Consider the following 23,059-nt stretch of genomic DNA (forward strand, 5'->3'; position numbering starts at 1 on the left):
ATGTTTAGAACAGTGCCTAACACATAGCTGGCACTCAAATATTTGTTGAATAAATGAATAGTCAGATTTTCATTGTGAATTAAAAACAGAACAAGGCCGGGCGCGGTGGCTCACACTTGTAATCCCAGCACTTTGGGAGGCTGAGGCGGGTGGATCACGAGGTCAAGAGATCGAGACCATCCTGGTCAACATGGTGAAACCCCGTCTCTACTAAAAATACAAAAATTAGCTGGGCATGGTGGCGCACGCCTGTAGTCCCAGCTACTCGGGAGGCTGAGGCAGGAGAATTGCCTGAACCCAGGAGGCGGAGGTTGCGGTGAGCCCAGATCGCGCCATTGCACTCCAGTCTGGGTAACAAGAGCGAAACTCCATCTCAAAAAAAACAAAAACAAAAACAAAAAAACAAAAAAAAACAGAACAAAACTTGATGACCCTTCAAGTTGCTATACAAAAGAAATATGCTATACAAAAGTTGCTATACAAAAGGATGTCCATTGAACACCTTTTTTATATCTAATTTCCCAATCTGGATCATTAAAATGATGAGGCTATTTTTTCCCAGTATATAACTGATTCTAATGCTTTTTGCTGTAAAACTTTCAGAGCCTCTCTGCTAAATCGTGTTCCAGTTTCTTAGCTTGGGATTCAAGTCATAAATATGGTGGGTCTATCTTACCTTTCAGTGCTTTTATTTGTTCCTTTTTGAACATGGCTGAATTTTACCCTTATGTCTACCTGCCCAGGCTATTCTTGGTATCCCTCCTTCCTTTTTCCACTCTAATTCTCTTTTCCATTTTTTAGTCTGTAAATCCTACCTATCTTTTTATTTTTTATTTTTATTTTTTAAATTATAAGATCTCATTCTGTTACTTAGGCAGGAGTACAGTGGTGCAATCATAGTTGACCGCAGCTTTGAATTTCTGGGTTTCAAATAACCCTCCCATCTCAGCCTCCCAAGCAGCTGGGAATACAGGTGTGCAATATTGTACCTGGCTAGTTTTTGTAGATACTGGGGTTTCGCTGTGTTACTCAGGCTGGTCTTGAACTCATGGGAGCAAGTGATCCTCCCATTACAGCCTCCAAAAGTGCTGGGATTACAGGCATGACCACTGTGCCCAGCCATTCACTTTGTTAATCATTTCCTCTGTTTTGCAGAGCCTTTTAGTTTAATGCCATTCCACTTGTTTTTGCTTTTGTTGCCTTGTAAAGTCTTACTAATCGTAAAGTGATTTGTCTTTTGACTAACCTATTTTTTTGTGCATGTGCTTTCACTGCACTTGAGACATTTTTTTTTTGTTTCTATTACGTATTCCTTAAGTTTGATGAATGCTTCTTTTTCATATTTGTATTTCCATCTGGGGATTATTGTTATATGCTTTACATTGATTGAAGTAGAGGCTGGATGTCTGGTCTGGGATGTTGTAGGAAGAATTTATTCATTGGGTAAAAAGTTGAGCAAGCCTTGCTAATATACCAACTCTGTGGTGCTACTTTAGTTATACGTATGTACTTAGGATCAAGTAGTAAATAAAGTTTTAAGAAATGTTTTATTATAGAACTTTAAAATGTGTATATAAATAGACTTTTGGTTGGGCACAATGGCTCATACCTGTAATCCTAACACTTTGGGAGGCCAAGGTAGGTGGATTACGAGGTCAGGAGTTTGAGACCAGCCTGGTCAACATGGTGAATCCCTGTCTATTCTAAAAATACAAAAATTAGCCGGGTGTGGTGGCATGCACCTGTAATTCCAGCACTCAGGAGGCCAAGGCAGGAGAATCGCTTGAACCCAGGAGGCAGTGGTTGCAGTGAGCCAAGATTGCACCACTGTACTCCAGCCTGCGCGACAGAGTGAGACTCTGTTTAAAAAAAAAAAAAAAGTTTTATTGAACCCCCATGTTCTTATCACTTTATTTCAACAATTATTCCTGCATGGCTAATCAGCTACATTTCATGTATACCATCATTTCCTGCCCCTCCCTGGTTATTTTTCGGATAATTTTAGGACAAACTTTGGATTTCAAATTAATTGACAAATAGTTCAGTATGTAGTGAGGTTTTTTTATTTTTTATTTTTTTTTGAGAGAGGATCTTACTCTGTTGGCCAGGCTAGAGTGCAGTGATCTCATTGTAGCGTCCACCTCCTGGGCTCAGGTGTTCCTCTTGCCTTAGCCTCCCATGTAGCTGGGACAACAAGCATGCACCACCATACCTGGCTAATTTTTTTGTATTTTTTTGTAGAAATGGGGTTTCACCATGTTGCCAGCCTGGCCTTGAACTCCTGGACTCAAGTGATCCCTCTGCCTTGGTCTCCCAAAGTGCTAGGATTACAGGCACGAACCACCGCACCCTGGCTGCAATTAGGTATTTTTTTTACTTTTGCACAGTGTTTTGGAAAAAGTAGGTCAACTGAAAGAATGGAAAGATGGGGTCTAGAATTTGCTTTTTTTATTTTAAAGGGACATTGGAATAAGTTTCAGTGGTGTTGGGAGGGCCTTGAGCAAGAAATGAATGAAAGATGAGGGAATGGAGGGAGGCCATGCATGCATGGACGCTTTCTACAAACCAGGCTGTTGAAATGAAGTGCAGGGGGAAGTTTTTTGAAGATGGGAGAAACTGGAAAACTTTTATTTATTTCATTACATTTGATTCCTTATAAATCTGTAAGGAAGATAGAGCTTATATTTTCATTTCACTGAAGTTGAAAATAGAGTACAGAAAAATTAAGACACAATACCCCCAAAACCCAGAACTTCTGGCATAATATGCTGTTGGAAATATTTATTTCAGAGTGAAGAAAATATTGGAAGTCAGCCTTGTTAATTGGTCTGCATGATTCAGAGTTACTGTTTGATATTAACTATTTAAGAAACATGAGACCAGGAAGTTAAATACCCAGATATATGCAGAGGTAAATCTAGAATTAGTACCAAAGTAAATACAGGCATACCTTAGAGCTACTGCAGGTTCCATTATAGACCACCACAATAAAGTGAATATCACCAAAAATCAAGGCACACAAATACTTTACCAGTGCGTGTAAATATTATGTTTATATTCTACTGTAGTCTATTAAATGTGTAATAGCTTTATATTTTAAAAAACCAATGTGCATACTTTAATTTAAAAATACTCTATTGCCAAAAAATGCTACTGATCATCTGAACTTTCAGCAAATTGTAAGATTTTTGCTGTTAGATGTTGGTGGCAGCTGACTGATCCCAGCAGTGATTTCTGAAGAAATTACTCTGGCAATTTCTTAAAATAAGACAACAATGAAGTTTGCCACATTGATTGCCTCTTCCTTTCATGAAAGATTTCTCTGTAACACGTGATGCTGTTTGATAGCAATTTTTACCTGTAAGTAGAACTTATTTCAAAATTGGAGTCAGTCCTCTCAAACTCTGCCACTGCTTTGACAACCAAGTTTATGTAGTATTCTAAATCGTTTGTCATTCAACAGTGTTCACAACCACCTTTAAGAAACCACTTTCTTGGCTCATTTGTAAGGAACAACTCCTCATCTGTTCATGTTTTATCATGAGATGGCAGCAATTCAGTAGTCACATCTTCAGGTTCCACTTTTAAGTCTTTTGCTGTTTCTACTACATCTGCAGTGACTTCCTCCACTTGAGTCTTGAACCCATCAAAGTCATGTGTGAGCGTTGGAATCAACTTCTTCCAAACACCTGTTAATGTTGATTTGATATTTTGACTTCCTCTCATGAATTATGAATGTTCTTTTTTTTTTTTTTTTTTTTTGGAGACGGAGTTTCACTCATGTTACCCAGGCTGGAGTGCAATGGCGCGATCTCGGCTCACCGCAACCTCCGCCTCCTGGGTTCAGGCAATCCTCCTGCCTCAGCCTCCTGAGTAGCTGGGATTACAGGCACGCACCACCATGCCCAGCTAATTTTTTGTATTTTTAGTAGAGACGGGGTTTCACCATGTTGACCAGGATGGTCTCGATCTCTTGACCTCGTGATCCACCCGCCTTTGCCTCCCAAAGTGCTGGGATTACAGGCTTGAGCCACCGCGCCCGGCTATGAATGTTCTTAATGGCCTCTATAATGGTGAATCTTTTCTAGAAGGTTTTCAGCTTACTTTGCCCAAGCCTACTAAAGGAATCCCCCCCCTTTTTTTGAGACGGAGTCTCGCTTTGTTGTCCAGGCTGGGGTGCAATGGTGTGATCTCAGCTCACTGAAACCTATGCCTCCCAGTTCAAGCGATTCTCCTGACTCAGCCTCTGAAGTATCTGGGAGTACAGATGCATGCCACCACACCTGTCTAATTTTTGCATTTTTAGTAGAGACGGCATTTTGCCATGTTGGCCACGCTGGTCTCGAACTCCTTGCTTCAATTGATCCGTCTGCCTCACACTCCCAAAGTGTTGGCATTACGGACTTGAGCTACCACGCCCTGCCAGGAATCAGTTTTTATGGCAGCTTTAGCCTTACGAAATGCATTTCTTAAACAGTAAGTGTGAAAAAATGTAATTACTCATTTATACATGGGTTGCAGAGTAGATGTTGTATTGTACTGGCAGGCATGAAAGTAACATTCATCTCCCTGAACATATCTATCAAAGCCCTTTAGTGACCTGGTCCATTGTTAGTGAGTGCTGATATTTTGAAAGGAATCTTTTTTTCTTAGCAGAAGGTCTTGACAGTGGACTGGAAATACTCAGTAAGCCATCCTGTAAACAGATGTGCAGTCATCCAGGAGACTATTGTTCCATACGTAGAGAGCAGACAGATTAGATATAGCATAATTCTTCTTCTTTTTTATTTTTTAAATTTTATTTATTTATTTATCCCTCTCCCCCCCATAGCATAATTCTTAAGAGCTCTAGGACTTTTTAAGTGGCAAATGAGCATTAGCTTCAACTTCAGGTTACCAGCGGCCTTAGCCCCTTATAAGAGAGTCAGCTTGATTTATTTATTTACTTACTTATTATTTTTAAAAGAGACACAGTCTTGCCTTGTTGCCCTGGCTGGCTTTGAACTCCTGGGCTCAAGCTGTTCTCCTACCTTGGCCTCCCAAAGTGCTGGGATTACAGGTGTGGCCTGAGCCTGACCCTTGAAGCAAGGCATTGATTTTCCTTCTCTAGCTGTGAAAGTCCTAGATGGCATCTTCTTCTAATAGAATGCTCTTTTGTCTACGTAAAAAAAATCTTGTTTAGCATAGCTGTCTCCATCAATATCTTAGCTAGATATTCTGGATAACTTGCTACAGCATATACGTCAGCACTTGCTGCTTGACTTTGCACTTTTATGTGATGACAAGAGCATTTTTCCTCATGAACCAACCTCTGCTTCCTTCCAGCTTTTCTTCTGCAGTTCTCTCACCTCTCTAATCCTTCACAGAATTGAAGAAAGTTAGAGCCTTGCCCTGGATTAGGCGTTTTGCTTAAGGGAGTTTTGTGGATGCTTTGATCTTCCATATGGACCACTAAACTTTGTTCATATTAGCAATAAGATTGTTTCTTGTTAATTGACATAGCACTTTTAATTTCATTTAAGAATTTTTTGTTTACATTCACAGTTGACTAATTGGTACAAGAGGCCTAGCTTTAGGCCTTTCTCACTTTTTGATATGCCTTCCCCACTAAGATTAATCATTTGTAGCTTGTCACTTAAAGTTAGAGGCATGTGACCCTTCCTTTCACCTGAATTTTTTGAGGCCATTGTAGGATTAGGGTTAACTAATTGGCATAATTTTAAATGATTGTGTCTGTGGAAACAGGAGGCCTGAAAAGAAGTAGAAAGAAAGATAGGGAATGGCTAGTTGGTGGAGGAGTCAGAACACACATTATATATTAGCTGTCTTACATGGGCATGGTTCATGGTATTCCAAAACAACTGCAATAGCAACACCAAAGATAACATGGTAGCTCACTCCTGTAATCCCAGTACTTTGGCAGGCCAAGGCAGGAGGATCACTTGAGATTGAGACTAGCCAGAGCACCATGGTGACACCCTATCTCTATAAAAAATAAAGAAATTAGCTGGGCGTGGTGGTACATGGATGTAGTTCCAGCTACTTAAGAGCCCGAGCACTTGTCTGGAAGGTTGAAGCTGCCATGAGCTGTGATTGTGCCACTGTACTCTAGCCTGGGTGACAGAACAAGACCCTTTATCAACCAAAGGGGGGAAAGTCACTGATCATAGATCACTATCACAGATACAGTAACATTGAAAAAGTTAAAAATACTTTGAGGATTACTAAAGTGTGACACAGAGACACAAAGTGAGTGCATGCTGCTGGAAATTGGTATGAATAGATTTGTTCAGGCTGAGCGCAGTGGCTCACACCTGTAATCCCAGCACTTTTTGGGGAGGCCAAGGTAGGTGGATCACCTGAGGTCAGGAGTTCAAGACCAGCCTGGCCAACATGGCAAAACCCCGTCTCCACTAAAAATACAAAAATTAGCTGTACGTGGTGGTGGGTGCCTGTAATCCCAGCTACCCGGGAGGCCAAGGCAGGAGAATCGCTTGAACCTGGGAGATGGAGGTTGCCATGAGCTGAGATCGTGCCACTGTACCCCAGGCTGGGCAACACAGCAAGACTCTTGTCTTAAATAAAATAAAAAACTTGTTCAATGCAGGGTTGCCAAAAACTTTGACTATTTAAAAAATCTCATCTGGCTAGGTGTGGTGGCTCATGTGTGTAATCCCAGCACTTTGGGAGGCCAAGATGGATGGATCATGAGGTCAGGAGTTTGAAACCATCCTGGCCAACATAGTGAAACCCTGTCTCTATTAAGAAAAGAATATATAAAAAATTAGCTGGGCATGGTGGCAGGCGCCTATAATCACAGCTACTTGGGAGGCTGAGGCAGGAGAATCACTTGAACCTGGGAGGTGGGGGTTGCAGTGAGCCGAGATTGTGTCACTGCACTCTAGCCCTGGTGACAGTACGAGTCTCCGTCTCAAAAACAAAACAAAACTCAGTATCGGTAAAATGAGATATGTCTGTAAACAAAATGGATATTCCTCTTAATGTTTGACATTATTTTTTAATCAGGGGACTTCTGAAAACCTGATTTTGCATGAATCTTTTCCTTGTGTTTTTCTCTTCAATTTTTTTTTTTTTTTTCTGACCAACAGAGCGAGACTCTGTTGGTCAGGCTGGAGTGCAGTGGTGTGATCTTGGCTCACTGTGACCTCTTCCTCCTGGGTTCAAGCCGTTGTCTTGCCTCAGCTTCTTGAGTAGCTGGGATGACAGGTGTGCACCACCATGCTTGGCTAATTTTTATACTTTTAGTAGAGATGGGGTTTCACCATTTTGGCCAGGTTGGTCTCAAACTCCTGACCGCATGATCTGTCTACCTTGGCCTTCCAAAGTGCTGGGATTATAGGTGTGAGCCACCACACCTGACCTGGTTGATTGTTCAGTTTACACTCATACTAGTGTCGATTTTCCTCTAATGTGACTAGGAGAGTGCGTTATCACTCTTTGCTAATTTGTTATGTAAAATGATACTCCTTGCTTTCATTTCCATTTCTAAAATTGTTAGGTTGAAAATCTCATGTGTTTAGAGACTATTTCACTCTTTCAGTTGTTGGACCATATTTGCTACTTTTCTTTCTGTTTTTTTTTTTTTTTTTTTTTTTTTTTTTTTTTTTTTTTTGAGACGGAGTCTCCTACTGTAGCCCAGGCTGTAGTGCAGTGGCACGATCTCGGCTCACTGCAATCTCTGCCTCCCGGATTCAAGCAATTCTTCTGCCTCTGCCTACCGAGTAGCTTGGGACTACAAGTGTGTGCCACCACGCCCAGCTAACTTTTTTGTATTTTTAGTAGAGATGGAGTTTCATCATGTGGGCCAGGATGGTCTTAGTCTCCTGACCTCGTGATCCGCCCGCCTCGGCCTCCTGAAGTGCTGGATTACAGGCGTGAGCCACTGTACCCGGCCTGTGTTTGTTATTTTTCTATCGAGAATTTGTTTTTCTCATTCATTCCCTTTAAAAATGATTAAACAATTTATTGCTTTTCAATTTTTATTATTATTTATTATTATTTCTTGAGACAGAATCTTGCTGTCTTGTTCAGGCTGGAGTGCAGTTGTACAGTCTTGGGTCACTGCAACCTCCACCTCCCAGGTTCAAGCAATTCTTGTGTCTCAGCCTCCTGAGTAGCTGGTACTACTGGTGTGCAGCACCAAGCCTGGCTAATTTTTGTATTTTTAGTAGAGACAGGGTTTCACCATGTTGGCCAGGCTAGTCTCCCTCCTGGCCTCAAGTGACCCACCCGCTTTGGCCTCCCAAAGTGCTGGGATTACAGACATGAGCTAACGCACCCAGCCAGTATTTTTCATTTCTCATATAATTATTCGATTTCCCTGATTACTTGGTGAAGTTGAATGCTTTATCTTACTCTATGGGTTGATTAATTTTGTCTGAATTTCTTGTTTAAAAATGAATTACTTGTTCATACTCTTTGTCCCTTTTTTTTAAAAATTAGGTTTGTGTCTCAAGATACTGTTTTTTTATATTTATGAGTTTTATATTTCTTATTAAAGTTATTTCTAGTAACGTTATTGTTGATACCTCTTTCCATTGCAGTAGAATAGATTATTTCTACTGTTTGTTCAATGTGCTGTATAGGAAAGCTTATGCTTGTATGTTACTATGTTGATCTGACAGTCTTAAAGAACCCTTAACATTTCACATGATAAACTTGTATTTTCTAAATAGACATTGGTGATATTTTCTGCCAATTATGACATTTTTGCCTCTTCCTTTATGGTGTTAAAGTCTCTTATTTCTTATCACTTAGCTTAATGTCAACAACATCCAATGTTAAGTGGCTTTGTGTTGAAGTTTGACTCCCTGTGAAATGTTACTATTTTGTTCAGTGGAGGCAGAACTGTAGCTTGTTTATTTTCAGAATTGTTAGGCTGTTATCTAAATATTTGTAATTTAATTTCATATTTTTTTCCTGAGTTACAGAACCATCTATTCATTCAACAAAACATATATTGAGTGCTTATGTTTCATCTGGTGCTGTTAGGTGTTGGGGGTGCAGCAGTGAATAGAACAGAATTCCAGTCTTCATGGAGTATACAGTTAGAGTAATAAAATAATAAATGTATGTTTTTGATCCATAGTCATTTGGATTTACAGATGGAGAACTCATGGACACAGAAGTCTGACTGCATTTGTGTCTGATTTTTTTCTGCATTTATTGAGATGATCATTTTCCCTGATTTGTAAATATGATAACCACATTAATAGAATTTCCCTTTTTTTTTTTTTTTTTTTTTTTTTTTTGAGACGGAGTTTCGCTCTTGTTACCCAGGCTGGAGTGCACTGGCGCGATCTCGGCTCACCGCAACCTCCGTCTCCTGGGTTCAGGCAATTCTTCTGCCTCAGCCTCCTGAGTAGCTGGGATTACAGGCACGCGCCACCATGCTCAGCTAATTTTTTGTAGTTTTTAGTAGAGACGGGGTTTCACCATGTTGACCAGGATGGTCTCGATCTCTTGACCTCGTGATCCACCCGCCTCGGCCTCCTAAAGTGCTGGGATTACAGGCGTGAGCCACCGCACCCGGCCTGAATTTCCCTTTTGATTTCTTTGTGAATTTTCCAGTTTTCTTTTTTCTTTTTAAAGACAGGGTTTCACCGTGTTGGTCAGGCTGGTCTTGAACTCCCGACCTCAGGTGATCCGCCTGCCCTGGCCTCCAAAGTGCTTGGATTATAGGCGTGAGCCACCACGCCCTGCCTGATTTTCCAGTTTTCTTCCTCTGTCTTTGATTTCTAGTTTCATACCATTGTTGTTAGAAAGGTACTTGAAATGAGGCCGGGCATGGTGGCTCATGCCTCTAATCTCAGCACTTTGGGAGGCCAAGGCAGGTGGATCATGAGGTCAGGAGATTAAGACCATCCTGGCCAAACCCCGTCCCTACTAAACATACAAAAAAAATTAGCTGGGCTTGGTGGCACACACCTGTAGTCTCAGCTACTTGGTAGGCTGAGGCAGAAGTATTGCTTGAACCCAGTAGGTGGAGATTACAGTGAGCCGAGATCACGCCACTGCACTACAGCCTGGGTGACAGTGCGAGACTTTGTCTCAAAAAAAAAAAAAAAAAAAAAAAATACTTGAAATGATTTCATTCTTCTTGAATTTGTTAAGACTTGTTTTGTGGCCTAACGTGATCTATCCTGGAGAATATTCTGTGTATGCTTAAGAAGAATGTATATTCAGCTGCTGTTGGCTGGAATGTTCTGTAGGTGTCTTTTAGGTCCATTTGGTCTGTTATGTTGCTCAAGTCTGTGTTTCCTTACTGATTTTTGTCTGGATTACTTATCCATTGTTGAAAGTGGAGTATTTAAGTTTCCCACTCTTACTGTATTGCTATTTCCCCTTTAGTTCTGTTGATAGTGCTTTATATTGTTAGGTGCTCCAAATTGGGGTATGTATATATTTATAAATGTTACATTCTCTTGATGAATTGATCTCTGATCTCTTGTAACACTTTGTGACTTAAAGTCTATTTTATCTTAATGTAGGGATCTCTGCTGTCTTTGGTTAGTATTTGTGTGGAATATCTTTTTCCATCTCTTCACTTTCTGCTTCAGTCCTTTAAAGCTAAAGAGAGTCTCTTGTAGGCAGCATATCATTGGATCTTATTTTTAAAAATCCACTCAGCCAGCGTGGTGGCTCACACCTGTAATCCCAGCACTTTGGGACACTGAGGTGGGTGGATCACCTGAGGTTAGGAGTTCGCGACCAGCCTTAACAACATGGTGAAACACTGCCTCTACTAAACAAACAAAAATTAGCTGGGCATGGTAACCGGTGCCTGTAATCCCAGCTACTGGGGAGGCTGAGGCAGGAGAATCACTTGAACCTGGGAGGTGGAGGTTGCAGTGAGCTGAGATCGTGCCATTGCACTCTTTTATTGAAAATAAGTATTGATAGGTAAGGAGTTACTACTGCCATTTTGTCAAATTTTCTGTCTCTTGTAGTTTCTTTGTTCCAATCTGCCTCTCTTGCTGTCTTCATTTGTGATTTGATGATTTTTTGGTAGTGATATGCATTTGATTTTCTATGTTTTATGTATCTTGTAAGCAGCATCTAGTTGGATGTTGTTTTTAAAAATCCACTCAGGCTACATGCGGTGGCTCACGCCTGTAATCCCGGCACTTTGGGAGGCTGAGGCAGGTGGATCACCTGAGGTCAAGAGTTCGAGACCAGAATGGCCAATAGGGTGAAACTCTGTCTCTACTAAAAATACAAAAAATTAGCCAGGTGTGGGGTGTGTTCGTGTAATCTCAGCTACTCAGGAGGCTGAGATGGGAGAACTACTTGAATCTAGGAGGTGGAGGTTGCAATGAGTGGAGATCATGCGCTCACTAGCTGGACTCCAGCCTAGGCTACAGAGTGAGACTCCTATCTCAAAAAACATAAAATAAAATGAAAAAGTAAAAAAAAAAAAAAAAAGGCCAGGTGCGATGGTTTACACCTATAATCCCAGCACTTTGGGAGGCGGAGGTGATCATGAGGCCAGGAGATTGAGACCATCCTGGCTAACATAGTAAAACCCCGTCTCTACTAAAAACGCAAAAAAATTAGCTGGGCATGGTGGTGGACACTTGTAGTCCAGCTACTTGGGAGTCTGAGGCAGGAGAATCGCTTGAACCTGGGAGGCAGAGGTTGCAGTGAGCCAAGATCGTGCCACTGCACTCCAGCCTGGGCAACAGAGCATGACTTTGTCTCCCAAAAAAAAAAAAACCCACAACTCCACTCAGCCAATCTATGTGAGTGTTTATTTATTTCCATTTAAAATAATTATTGATAGGTAAGTAGTTACTACCATTTTGTCAATTTTTCTGACTCCTGTTTCTTTGTTTCAGTCTTCCTCTCTTGCTATCTTCCTTTGTGATTTGATGATTTTTTTTTGATAGTGATATGCTTTACTTCTTTTCGGTAAAGTTTCATGTATCTACTACAGGCCTTTTCTTTGTGGTTACCAGGAAGCTTACATAATACATCTTAATAGTGTTAATAGTCTGTTTTAAACTGATATCCTCAACAGTATACCAAAACTTACATTTAGCTTCTTTCACATTTTATGTTACTGATTTCATAGTATATCTTTTATATATCGTGTATCCATTACCAAATTATTGTATCTATAGTTAATATTTAATACTTTTGTTTCCTTATACTAGACTTAAATGTGATTGAGGGACAAACCATTACAGTATTGGGGTATTCTGAATTTGAATATATTATCTTTACAGTGAGTTTTATTCTTTAATATGTTTTTAGAGTTCTTTTGCTTCAATGCAGATAACTTCCTTTAGCATTTCTTGTTAGGAGTGTTTAATGGTGGTGACCTCCCACATTTTTTTCTTTAAAGGGGTCACGTAGTAGGCTTTGTTGGCTCTATGCTGTCTGTTGTAACTGCTCATATCTGCTGTTGTTGCATGAAAGCAGATGTAGACAGTATGTAAACAAATATACATGATTTTATTCCAATAAAATTATTACAGAGGCCAAGTTCAGGACTGGATTTGGTCTCTGGACCATAGTTTGTTGACCAGTGATTTAGACTTCTAACACAGTGGATTACATTGATTGATTTTTGGAATACTGAACAAGTGTAGCATTCCTAGGATAAACCCCACATGGTGTGGTATATAACTCTTTTTATGTTCCTGATTTTGATTTGCTAATATATTGATGATTTTTGTGTTTATGTTGACTTTGGAAATTGGTCTTTAGTTTAGCTTCTTTGTATTGTCTTTGCCTGATTTTCGTTTTAGGATAATGCTGCCCACATTAAATGAGTGGAGAAGTGCTACCCCCTCCTGTTTTCTGGAGGGGATTCTGTAGAGTTGGTGTTACCTCATCTTAAAATGTTGGATAGAATTAGTGAAAACATCTGGGCCTGGAGCTTGTTATTTCAGAAGATTTCATACTATAAATTCAATTTTTTAAATAGTTACAGAGCTGTTCAGGTTACACATTTCATCTTGGGTGTGTTTTGGTAGTTTGTCATTTCCTATGAATTGGTTCATTTTTTTTAAAGATAGCAAACTTAACGTACGTGGAGTTGTTTATACTACTCTTTTATTGTCCTTTCAGTATCCATGAGGCCTGTAGTGAAATTCCTTTCATTCCTGTTTTAGTTCATTTTCTGTTTCTATAACAAAATATTCAAGACTAGGTAATTTATAAAGGAAAAAGATTTATTTAGTTCATGGTTCTGCAGGCTGAGAAGTCTAAGATGAGTGGCCACATGTGGTGAGGGCTTGTGCTATGTCATAACATGACAGAGAATTGCAAGGGAAGGACATGTTTGCAAAGAGAGGCCAAACACAAAAGGCATCCTCACTTTATAACAACCCACTCTTGTGGGTCCACTTCTACCAGAGTCAGAACTCCCTTGAGAATGACATTAATCCCTCTTAACAACCTAATCACCCTTTAAAGGTGCCATCTGTCAACACTGCTACATTCGGGACCAAGATTCAACATGAGATTTGGTGGGGCAAATGATATTCAGACCATAATAGTCCTTTATTGTGTATGTTAGTTTTGATAGAAGCTTGTCAGTTTTATTGATCTTTCCAAACAATCAGATTTTGATTTCTTTGACTTTCAAAAAAAAGTTATGTTAGAATATACACAAAAAATAATTTGCCTTTTTTTTCCCCCCCTCTTTTTGAGCTGGGGCCTCACTCCTTAGGCTGGAGTGCAGTGAGTGGGGTGATCTTGGTTCACTGCAGCCTGCGCTTCCCGGGTTGAAGTGATTCTCCTGCCTCAGCTTCCCGAGCAGCGGGGGTTACAGGCGTGTGCCACCACACCCAGCCAACTTTTGTATTTTTATTTTTAGTAGAGATGGGGTTTTGCCACATTGGCCAGGTTAGTCTTGAACTCCTGACCTCAAGTGATCTGCCTGCCTTGGCCTCCCAAAATGCTGAGATTACGGGTGTGAGCCACCATGCCTGGCCCTTAACTATTTTTAAGTGTACATTTTAGTGATGTTAGATACATTCATAATATATGTGACCATTACCACTATTTTTCATAGCTCTTTTTATTTTGTAAAACTCACATTTTATAGCCATTAAATAATAACTCCCAGTTTCTCCCTTCTCTCAGCCTCTGACAACTACCATTCTACTTTCTGTCTCTGATTTTAACTACTCTTAGTACTTTATGTAAGTTAAATCGTCTACTTTTTTTGTTGCTGTTGTTACTGGTTCAATTCACTTAGGAGGTTGTTGTCAAGGTTCATGTATATTGTAGTATCGCATATGTCAGAAATTTCTTCCTTTTTAAGGCAGCATAATAATCCATGGTATGTCCGTACCACATTTTACTTATCTGTTAATTGATGGACACTTTGGTTGCCTTCATGTTTTATTTATTGTGGATAATGCTGCTGTGAACATGGGTGTATAAATATCTACTTGAGACTCTACTTCCCATTCTTTTTGGCATATACCCAGAAGTAGAAATTGTGGATCTTATGGTAATTCTATTTTTAACTTTTTGATAAACTGCTGTACGGTCTTCCAGTGTCCATATCATTTTGTGTTCTTTCCACCTATGCAGCAGTGTTTCGGTTTCTCCACATCCTTACCAACATTTGTTATTCTGTTTTTTATTTTTGATAGTAGCCATCCTAATGTGTGTCAGGTGGTATCTCTTAGTTTTGATTTTTCATTTTTCTAATAATTATCGTGAGCATCTTTTCATGTGCTTTTGGCCATTTGTATAACTTCTTTGGAAAATATCTATGCAAGTTCTTTGCTCAGTTTTGAATTGGGTTGTTTTTGTCAAGTGTTCTTCCCACCTTGAGTACCTGGGACTATAGGCACGTGCCACCATACCAAGCTAATAATAAAACCTATTTTAGACTCAATTATATGCTGTCTACATGAAAGACAATTGAAATACAATGACATATTTAAAGAGAAAGATAAAACATGCAAACACTAATCAAAATTAAGCTGGAGTGGCAATGTTAATATCAGACAAAGCACACTTTGAAACGGAACACTAGGCCAGGAGGCTTATGCCTATAATCCCAGTCCTTTGGGAAGGCAAAGTGGGAGGATTGCTTGAGACCAGCCTGAGCAACATAGCGAGACTCCATCTCAAAAGATCTCAAAAGAAGAAAAGGAAAAGAAAGGAAGAAGTTTTTAGTTAACTGTTTATTTTCTTTCTTTCTTTTTTTTTTTGGGGGGGGGGGGGGTCGGAGACAGAGTCGCGCTCTGCTACCCAATCTGTAATGCAGCGATGCGATCTGTGCTCACTGCAACTTCCGCCTGCTGGTTTGAGCAATTCTCCTACCTCAGCCTCCCAAGTAGCTGGGATTACAGGCATCTGCCAGCACTCTGGTTAATTTTTGTGCTTTGTAGTAGAGACAGGGTTTCACCGTGTTGGTCAGGCTGGTCTCAAACTCTAGACCTCAGGTGATTCACCTGCCTTGGCTTTCCAAAGTGCTGAGATTACGCATGTGAGCCACTGCACCCGGCCTACTCTTGTTTTTGAAGGATACTTTTTTTTTGCTGCATGTTTTGTTCAGTGTTTATAGAGTTTTTTCCTTTAATTTTCCCTGGAGTGCTTTAAATATGTTTTTTACTGTCTTCTAGCTTACATAGTTTCAGGTGAGAAGCCTGCAGTCATTCTTACTTTAGTCCCTCTTTAGGCAATGTGCATTTTCTTTGGCTGCTTTTAATACTTTTTTCTTTTCAGTTTGACTGTAAAGTACCTTACTGGGGTGTGTGTCTGTGTGTGTGTGTGTGTGTGTGTGTGTGTGTGTGTGTGTGTGAGAGTCTGTCTGTTTGAGATTTTGTTGTTCTTGGATCTATGGGTTTATAATCATATAGCTTTTAAAGTTTACTGGTAATTATTTCACTAAATGATTTTTTGTCCCCATCCGTTTAACCCCAACCTCATACATGTTAGGTAGGTTGCTATTATCCCACAGGGTACTGTAACTGTGTTTGTCAGTTTTCACACTGTTCTTTATTTTGAATAGATTTTTTTTGTTATATCTTTACGAGTAGTGATCTTTTCTTTTGTCATTTCTAATCACATGTTAACTTTTCAATGTGAAATTTGCATTTGATGTTATCTTTTGATATTACCTTTCTGAGTTCCGTGTTTCTTTTAGTATCTTCTATTTCTTCTCATATTATATGTCTTCTGTACATTCTTGTGCATATGAGTCATATTTATAAAAGCTGGATTACACCCAGTAGTTAAGTTAGTTGTGAATCATTTTGGTTCAATTGTTTTATTTATTTTTTCATACAGAGTCTCTCTAAGGATATGTTGAGACTTACTTGTCAGTTCTTTTAGGGATGGTCTAGAAGAGCATTTGTTCTGTGGCTCATTTACCCCTGCTCCTAAAAGTGTGTCTCACTCTGGTCTCTGCTGAATATGTTACATAGTCACTGAGGTCTTGCCACTCTGGCTAGAGACAATACAGTTGATTCCCAGCTTTCTGTGAGCTCTAGGAATTGTTCTTATTACAGTTCTTCTGTGATTGTGCTGTCCCTGGAAGTTGTTCTTGTTCAGTCTTCTGGGATTTCACAGCACACGTGTGCAGATTGGTATTCAGTTGAAACTCAAGGATATCCCTGTGCAGATTTCTGGACCTCTTTCTCTGAATACCTCTCTTCTTTTAGGTACTCTGCCCCGCAAATTCTAGCCTTCTCGAGCCACCTGAACGTATGATTTCTGTCTTCTCATTTCAGTTCTCATTTTGGGTTCCTCTCTCAGTGTGATAGTTTCTAAATTAACTCCAGGCAGAAAGGACTGTGCCATGGTAGGGGTTCACCTTGTTTCTTTCCCTTTGCTGGCTTTGCCTTGCGTGTTGTCCAGTGTCTGATAATGGTTGTTTCTTATATTGGTCTGGTTTTCTAGTTGTTTATGGCTGGAGGTAATTTTGACCTGTCTTACTCCCATGTAGCTTTATGTAGAAGTCTCTTTTACTACTTTAGGAACTCAAGTTGGTTTCAGCTTCTGAGATTAATATGGAACATTACGTTTTGGTAGAAAATTTTCTCAAATAAAGTTAGTTGTATTGTGGTTTTTTTTTTTTTTTTTTTTTTTTTTTAAGACGGAGTCTTGCTTTGTTGCCCAGGCTGGAGTGCAATGGTGTGATCTTGACTCAGTGCAACCTCTCCCTCCCAGGTGCAAGCGATTCTCCTGCCTCAGCCTGCAGAGTAGCTGGGATTACAGATGCATAGCACCATGCCCTGCTAATTTTTGTATTTTTAGTAGAGATGGGGTTTCACCATGTTGGCCAAGCTGGTCTTGAACACCTGACCTCAGGTTGATCCACCCGCCTTGGCCTCCCAAAGTGCTGGGATTACAGGCGTGAGCCACCGCGCCTGGCCAAGTTAGTTGTATTGTTTTACTTCACATTTCTTATTAATAAAGTGAAGTGAAGAACACTGAAATGAAAGGGTTAAGAGACCATTATCTTTTGCATTCAGAAATTCATGTTTGATTAGTAAGAAAAGTCATATGCCAGAAGCCAATGAACAGCAATAAGAAGGACACCAATGAAATAAAAGAAGTTTTAAAGTGATGTGATGTTAATAAGCTGGTCCATTGGCTGGAAGGAAAGGAATTCTGATGAATTAATGAACATAAAAAGCATGTCTTCCTAGCGCCAAAACCAAGGGTGGGAGAAACTGGAAGAAAACATTTTAAAAGCAAAAATTAAAATCAAAGTTCTTTTTTAAGAAGTAGGGGAATGCAGATAACTGATATGTTGATGGATATTATAAACTAGACAGAACAAGCTTGAAATAAAGCCAATTGTTACCCGCCGCCCCCTCCCCCACACTGCCAAAAAAACCCAGCATGGACAGTGGTGATGGTCCAGATAATGGAGAAAAAAACTCATAAAAGAGTAGAACATTGGTCTGACAGATTAAGTTAAAAAGCCAGCTAAACCTTATGGTTTTCAGTTTCTTTAAAAATGGGTATTACTTCCATAATATCATTTGAATTAATTTCTCATTCTCTATTCTTATGGAAGTAGCCATGGTAGGATTATTTTAAGGATTTCTAGTCTCCTGGTTCCTAGTTCTTATATTGGTCTACAGATTTCTAAACAAAATGATCTTATTTCAAAAAAAATTCTTAGACCTCACGTCGTCTTACCCCCTACCGCTGACTGTGTTCCAGACACCATATATCTTTCTTGTTCCTCTAACCCCCTTCACTTGGTCTAATCTCAAGAATTTTGCATTTGCTTTTCCTTCTACTGCAGTGCTTTTCTCCCAAATATCTGTATGGTTTGCTTCATCTTCAGTTCTGTGCTGAAGTAGCTCTTTATTCATAAAAACTTTTATTTTAAAACATTTATTTTGTAAATCTGTTATTTAAAATAGCTAGTCCCTTTTTCTTTGCTTTCTTTTCTTGGATGTTATATGTGTAATACTTGTTTACTGTTCGCTCTTAATAGAATGTAGTTTTATGAAGGGAGGGATTTTGTTTTATTTATTTCTGTATCCACTGTGTTTGAACAGAGTCAGACACAAAGGACTGATAGAGTAATCTACTGATGCTTGTTAAATGTGTTGTCCAAGTACTTGTTTAAAATGCTTCAAACTATAATGTTTCCTCTGTCAGCTTCTGAGAGTGGGATATTAAAATCTCTCTAATGATCAGTTGTCAATTTCTCTTTGTTCTGTAAATGTTTGCTTTATATAATCTGAAGTTCTTTTGAGTTATCAAAATAAATTAATCTTTTTATCATTATGACAGTTTAAACCATTTATATTTATTGTGAAAATTCCTATTTATATTTATCTTTTTATGTTATTTTCTATGTACTATTCATTTTCACTCCTTTTCTGCCTGCTATTGGATCGATCATATTTTCTCATCCCTTCTTCCTACTTTATTTGAATGTTTTCTATCAAATTTAAAAACAACTACTTAATAAAATCTAAAGATATTCTTTCCTTTTGTCCATGAACAGTAAGATCCACTGTAGAGTGTTTTATCCTTTATCACTCTTTTTCGTCTTTCAGGTTTTGTAGTCTTTTTATTTAGTTCTGCCCTCTTTCCCCTCTTTCCCTGTGAAGTTTGAAATGATGCTATTTTGACTGTTTGACTTGTTATATAATTTTTTTTTTTTTTTTTTTGAGACGGAGTTTCACTCATGTTACCCAGGCTGGAGTGCAATGGCGCGATCTCGGCTCACCGCAACCTCCGCCTCCTGGGTTCAGGCAATCCTCCTGCCTCAGCCTCCTGAGTAGCTGGGATTACAGGCACGCACCACCATGCCCAGCTAATTTTTTGTATTTTTAGTAGAGACGGGGTTTCACCATGTTGACCAGGATGGTCTCGATCTCTTGACCTCGTGATCCACCCGCCTCGGCCTCCCAAAGTGCTGGGATTACAGGCTTGAGCCACTGCGCCCGGCCGTGTTATATAATATTAACAAATTTCTACTATTGAATCATCCTGGCATTCTGATTATATTCAATAGGATTGTACTCAGTTTTTTGTTTTCATTTATAGTTTTTGACAGTGTTGGAATTCTGATTCAGATATGTCCTTTTAATTTTGTTATTTTTGGTTAAGGATGACTTTTTGATGGTTTTTAATAATTTATGAAATGAGTTAGACTTTTTTTTTTTTTTTTTTTTTTTTTTTTTTTTGAGACAGCGTTGCTCTGTTGCCCAAGCTGGGGTATACAGTGGCACAATCCTTGCTCACTGCGATCTCTGCCTCACAGTTTCAAGCAGTTTTCCTGTCTCAGCCTCCTGAGTAGCTGGGAATACAGGCATGCGCCACCATGCCCAGCTAATGTTTGTATTTTTTTTTTTTAGTAGAGATAGAGTTTTACCATGTTGGCCAGGCTGGATCTCAAGTGATCTGCCTGCCGTGGCCTCCCAAAATACTGGAATTATGGGTGAGCCACCATGCCTGGCCGATCACTTTAGTTTTTAATATATTCTTAAGTTATAGATGTGGTTTAGGTTGGTTAAGTTTTTATTTTATTATTTTTTATTTTTTTATTTTTTTGAGAGGGAGTTTCACTCTTGTTGCCCACGCTGGAGTGCAATGGTGTGACCTCGGCTCACTGCAACTCCGCTCCCTGGGTTCAAGTGATTCTCCTGCCTCAGCCTCCTGAGTAGCTGGGATTACAGGTTAATGCTTTGTAAGTTTCTAAGTTTTTATGTTTAACATCTTGTCGCTCTTATGTGTTATTAATTTTTCTTTTACTCATTTCTATTTATATATTTTTATTTTTTGAGATGGAGTCTTGGTCTGTTGCCTAGGCCAGCGTGCAGTGGCATGATCTTGGTTCACTGTAGCCTCTGCCTCCGGGGTTCAAGTGATTCTCCTGCTTCAGCTTCCTGAGTAGCTTGGAACTACAGGCATGCACTACCACGCCCTGCTAATTTTTGTATTTTTAGTATAGATGGGGTTTCACCATGTTGACCAGGCTAGTCTCAAACTTCTGACCTCGTGATCCGCCCACCTTGGCCTCCTAAAGTGCTGGGATTACAGGCGTGAGCCATCGCGCCTGGCCTCTTTTACTCAATTCTATGCCTTATTTAGGATAATTCACAAAATTTAAGAGCTGTAGTTGTGTTTTGTTTTTTTTTTGTTAATTGCTTTGCATCAGGAATGTCACCTTACTGTGACTCTTAGCTTTATTTTACTTTCCTGAAGTGTTTGTAAATTAAATTTTATTATACTTGTAAGGTAGACCTGATTATAATCATGCTTAATTTTAAAAATTTTGTTTTTTAGTCATCTGCATCACAGTCACCGTATATCTGATCATTTCTTGTCAACTTTATTAAATGTAGAGGTAAAACCTGGTATTTGAACTTTGTGAAGAACCCATTATGTAGTTAAAAGCCACTACTGTAGACAGAGTCATCAGAAGGTTACCTAAAAGAGGGACAAAACCAAAGTGAGAAGTACTTAAGTGAATTGTGAGGACACAATTATATTCATGTGGGTTTGTTCTCACATTTAGAGTATGACGAAGTGCTGGATTTAAGGAAGAAAAAGACTGTAAACTCTGATATTTTCTACTTGATATGGTAAAATGCTGGAAAAATGCCCAAATTATTTATTTTGTGTACCTTCAAATTGTGCTTTATGTTGAATATAAGTCTAAGCCTTAAAATTTATTAACTAATATATACTTATTTCTTTTTCTGTAGACCTCGAAGTAGGGGGAAGACTGCAGTGGAAGATGAGGACAGCATGGATGGGCTGGAGACAACAGAGACGGAAACTATTATGGAAACAGGTATCAGAACTCAAGAATTTATAAGAATGTGTATAATACTTTGTATATGTCCATACACTGCATACAGCATTTGTATAGCAATATTCTGTTATTAAGCATTTGTCTTTATACTGAACTCTTAAGCTTTCCATCTGCCTAAGTAGTTTTGATGACTAATGACAAAGTGAAAAAAACTGAGCTAGCTCTCTCTCCTTTTCCCCTAAGCCCTGATTTAGTATAATTATTTTATATCTGAAGATAAATGTTTTATCAAAACAAAATAAAGACTAGGAGAAACAATAATCCAGACAGTATGATTGCTCATAGCATATTCTGGCCTATGAACCATCTAGTGTTTGTTTAAAGCTTATTTTGTTAATATGTGCATTGAAAAAAGTAATATGTTTTATTATGGAATTAATATTATGAAATGCTAGGCCAAACTAGGCCAAATTGTTTCTGGTCTGCTGGACTTTTAGGTGCCCTTAAATAAACTGTTGTGGCTGGGCGCGGTGGCTCATGCCTATAATCCCAGCACTTTGGGAGGCCGAGGTGGGTGGATCACGAGGTCAAGAGATCGAGACCATCCCAGTCAACAAGGTGAAACCTCGTCTCTACTAAAAATACAAAAATTAGCTGGGCATGGTGGTGCATGCCTGTAGTCCCAGCTACTCGGGAGGCTGAGGCAGGAGAATTGCTTGGACCCAGGAGGCGGAGGTTGCGGTGAGCCAAGATCGTGCCATTGCACTCCAGTCTGGGCAACAACAGCAAAACTCCGCTCAAAAAAAAAAAATAAATAAACTGTTGTATGTTGTGCATCTGCAAAAGGTAGCTAGAGTTGGTTGCCCAAAGCAGCTTCCAAAATTTACACGTCAGTGATAAGTTATCAAAGGGACTGTGATTCATATTGTATTTAGAGGATACCTATAGGAGATAGTCCCTCATTGGCAAAGTTTTCAACAGTTGTTAGATAGAATTTAGACACAGTGATAGGCATTCTCCCTGAAGTTGAATATATCTTGATGCTTACAGAATATCATACAGTTAGAGATGAGAAAATTAAAAATTGTTATGTATCTTAAAATATATTTTTCCAAAAATCATTATGGTTGTCAGATGCATTGCTATCATATAGGTATAATTCTTGGAAAGTCTTCAGATCTCTAGTTCCTATCTTTCTTTCCAATAAGGTCTAGTTAGAGTAACAAAATGATGCTTGAAAGTTGAGAATACTAAATTTCATCCTTCTGTGCACGTTAGTCAAGTATCATATTACTTGAAACTTGAATTTATATAAGTTCTGTTCTTTTTCATATGATTTTTTTCTGTATTATATATTGTTACTTTTACTAGTGAAAAGTCTTTGTGAAGCTTTATTTTTTTTCCCCAATATAATGATTACTTGAAAGTTACTTTACTTTAAAACAGTGTTATCAAACTGTACCATATACCCTTTTTGTTGCATGTATCAGCTTTTTTCCTGGGTATTCTCTCTCATTCATTAAGATTTAGCATTTGCTTTTCTATTCATCTCTTCTCTGCTTCTTCCATTGTCCTTTTTGATCATCTATTCAGTACTCTTACCTCTTCGCTTCCTTTTTTCCCTTCAAAAATCCAGTTCTCTAACCTACCTCAGCTACTCATTCTTACGGTTATACTTTAGCCTTTGTCATTGTAGCAATCACCAGGATGATTGCGGATTTCATTTTCAAAAATCTCAGTTCAGCCATCCTACTCTTTGACTACAACTTCTTTTTCCAGCTCACTTTCTCTTAATATCTCTGCCACATTAATTGTTCAGCCTTATCGAGACCT

The 23,059-nt window shown here is 39.1% G+C and overlaps 1 protein-coding gene across 19 annotated transcripts in view; it reads left to right on the plus strand.

The window, feature by feature from the left end:
* KMT2C (lysine methyltransferase 2C) overlaps window positions 1-23,059 on the plus strand; it is a 273,989-nt gene that overhangs the window by 21,835 nt on the left and 229,095 nt on the right. For 11 of the 19 annotated variants that reach the window (XM_032244935.1, XM_032244940.1, XM_032244951.1 and 8 more), the window contains exons 1-2: window positions 4,318-4,476; window positions 21,177-21,265. In XM_032244935.1, the coding sequence (XP_032100826.1) occupies window positions 4,439-4,476; window positions 21,177-21,265 (127 nt within the window). In that variant the 5' untranslated portion in view covers window positions 4,318-4,438. Of the gene's footprint in view, window positions 1-2,309; window positions 2,365-4,317; window positions 4,477-21,176; window positions 21,266-23,059 lie in introns of those variants that run through there. The other 8 variants (XM_032244955.1, XM_032244943.1, XM_032244948.1 and 5 more) reach the window with 3 other exon arrangements.

The sequence above is a fragment of the Sapajus apella genome, unplaced genomic scaffold (assembly GCF_009761245.1).
Source record: "Sapajus apella isolate SASKATOON/1434 unplaced genomic scaffold, GSC_monkey_1.0 scaffold56, whole genome shotgun sequence".
Taxonomy (NCBI): Eukaryota; Metazoa; Chordata; class Mammalia; order Primates; family Cebidae; genus Sapajus; species Sapajus apella.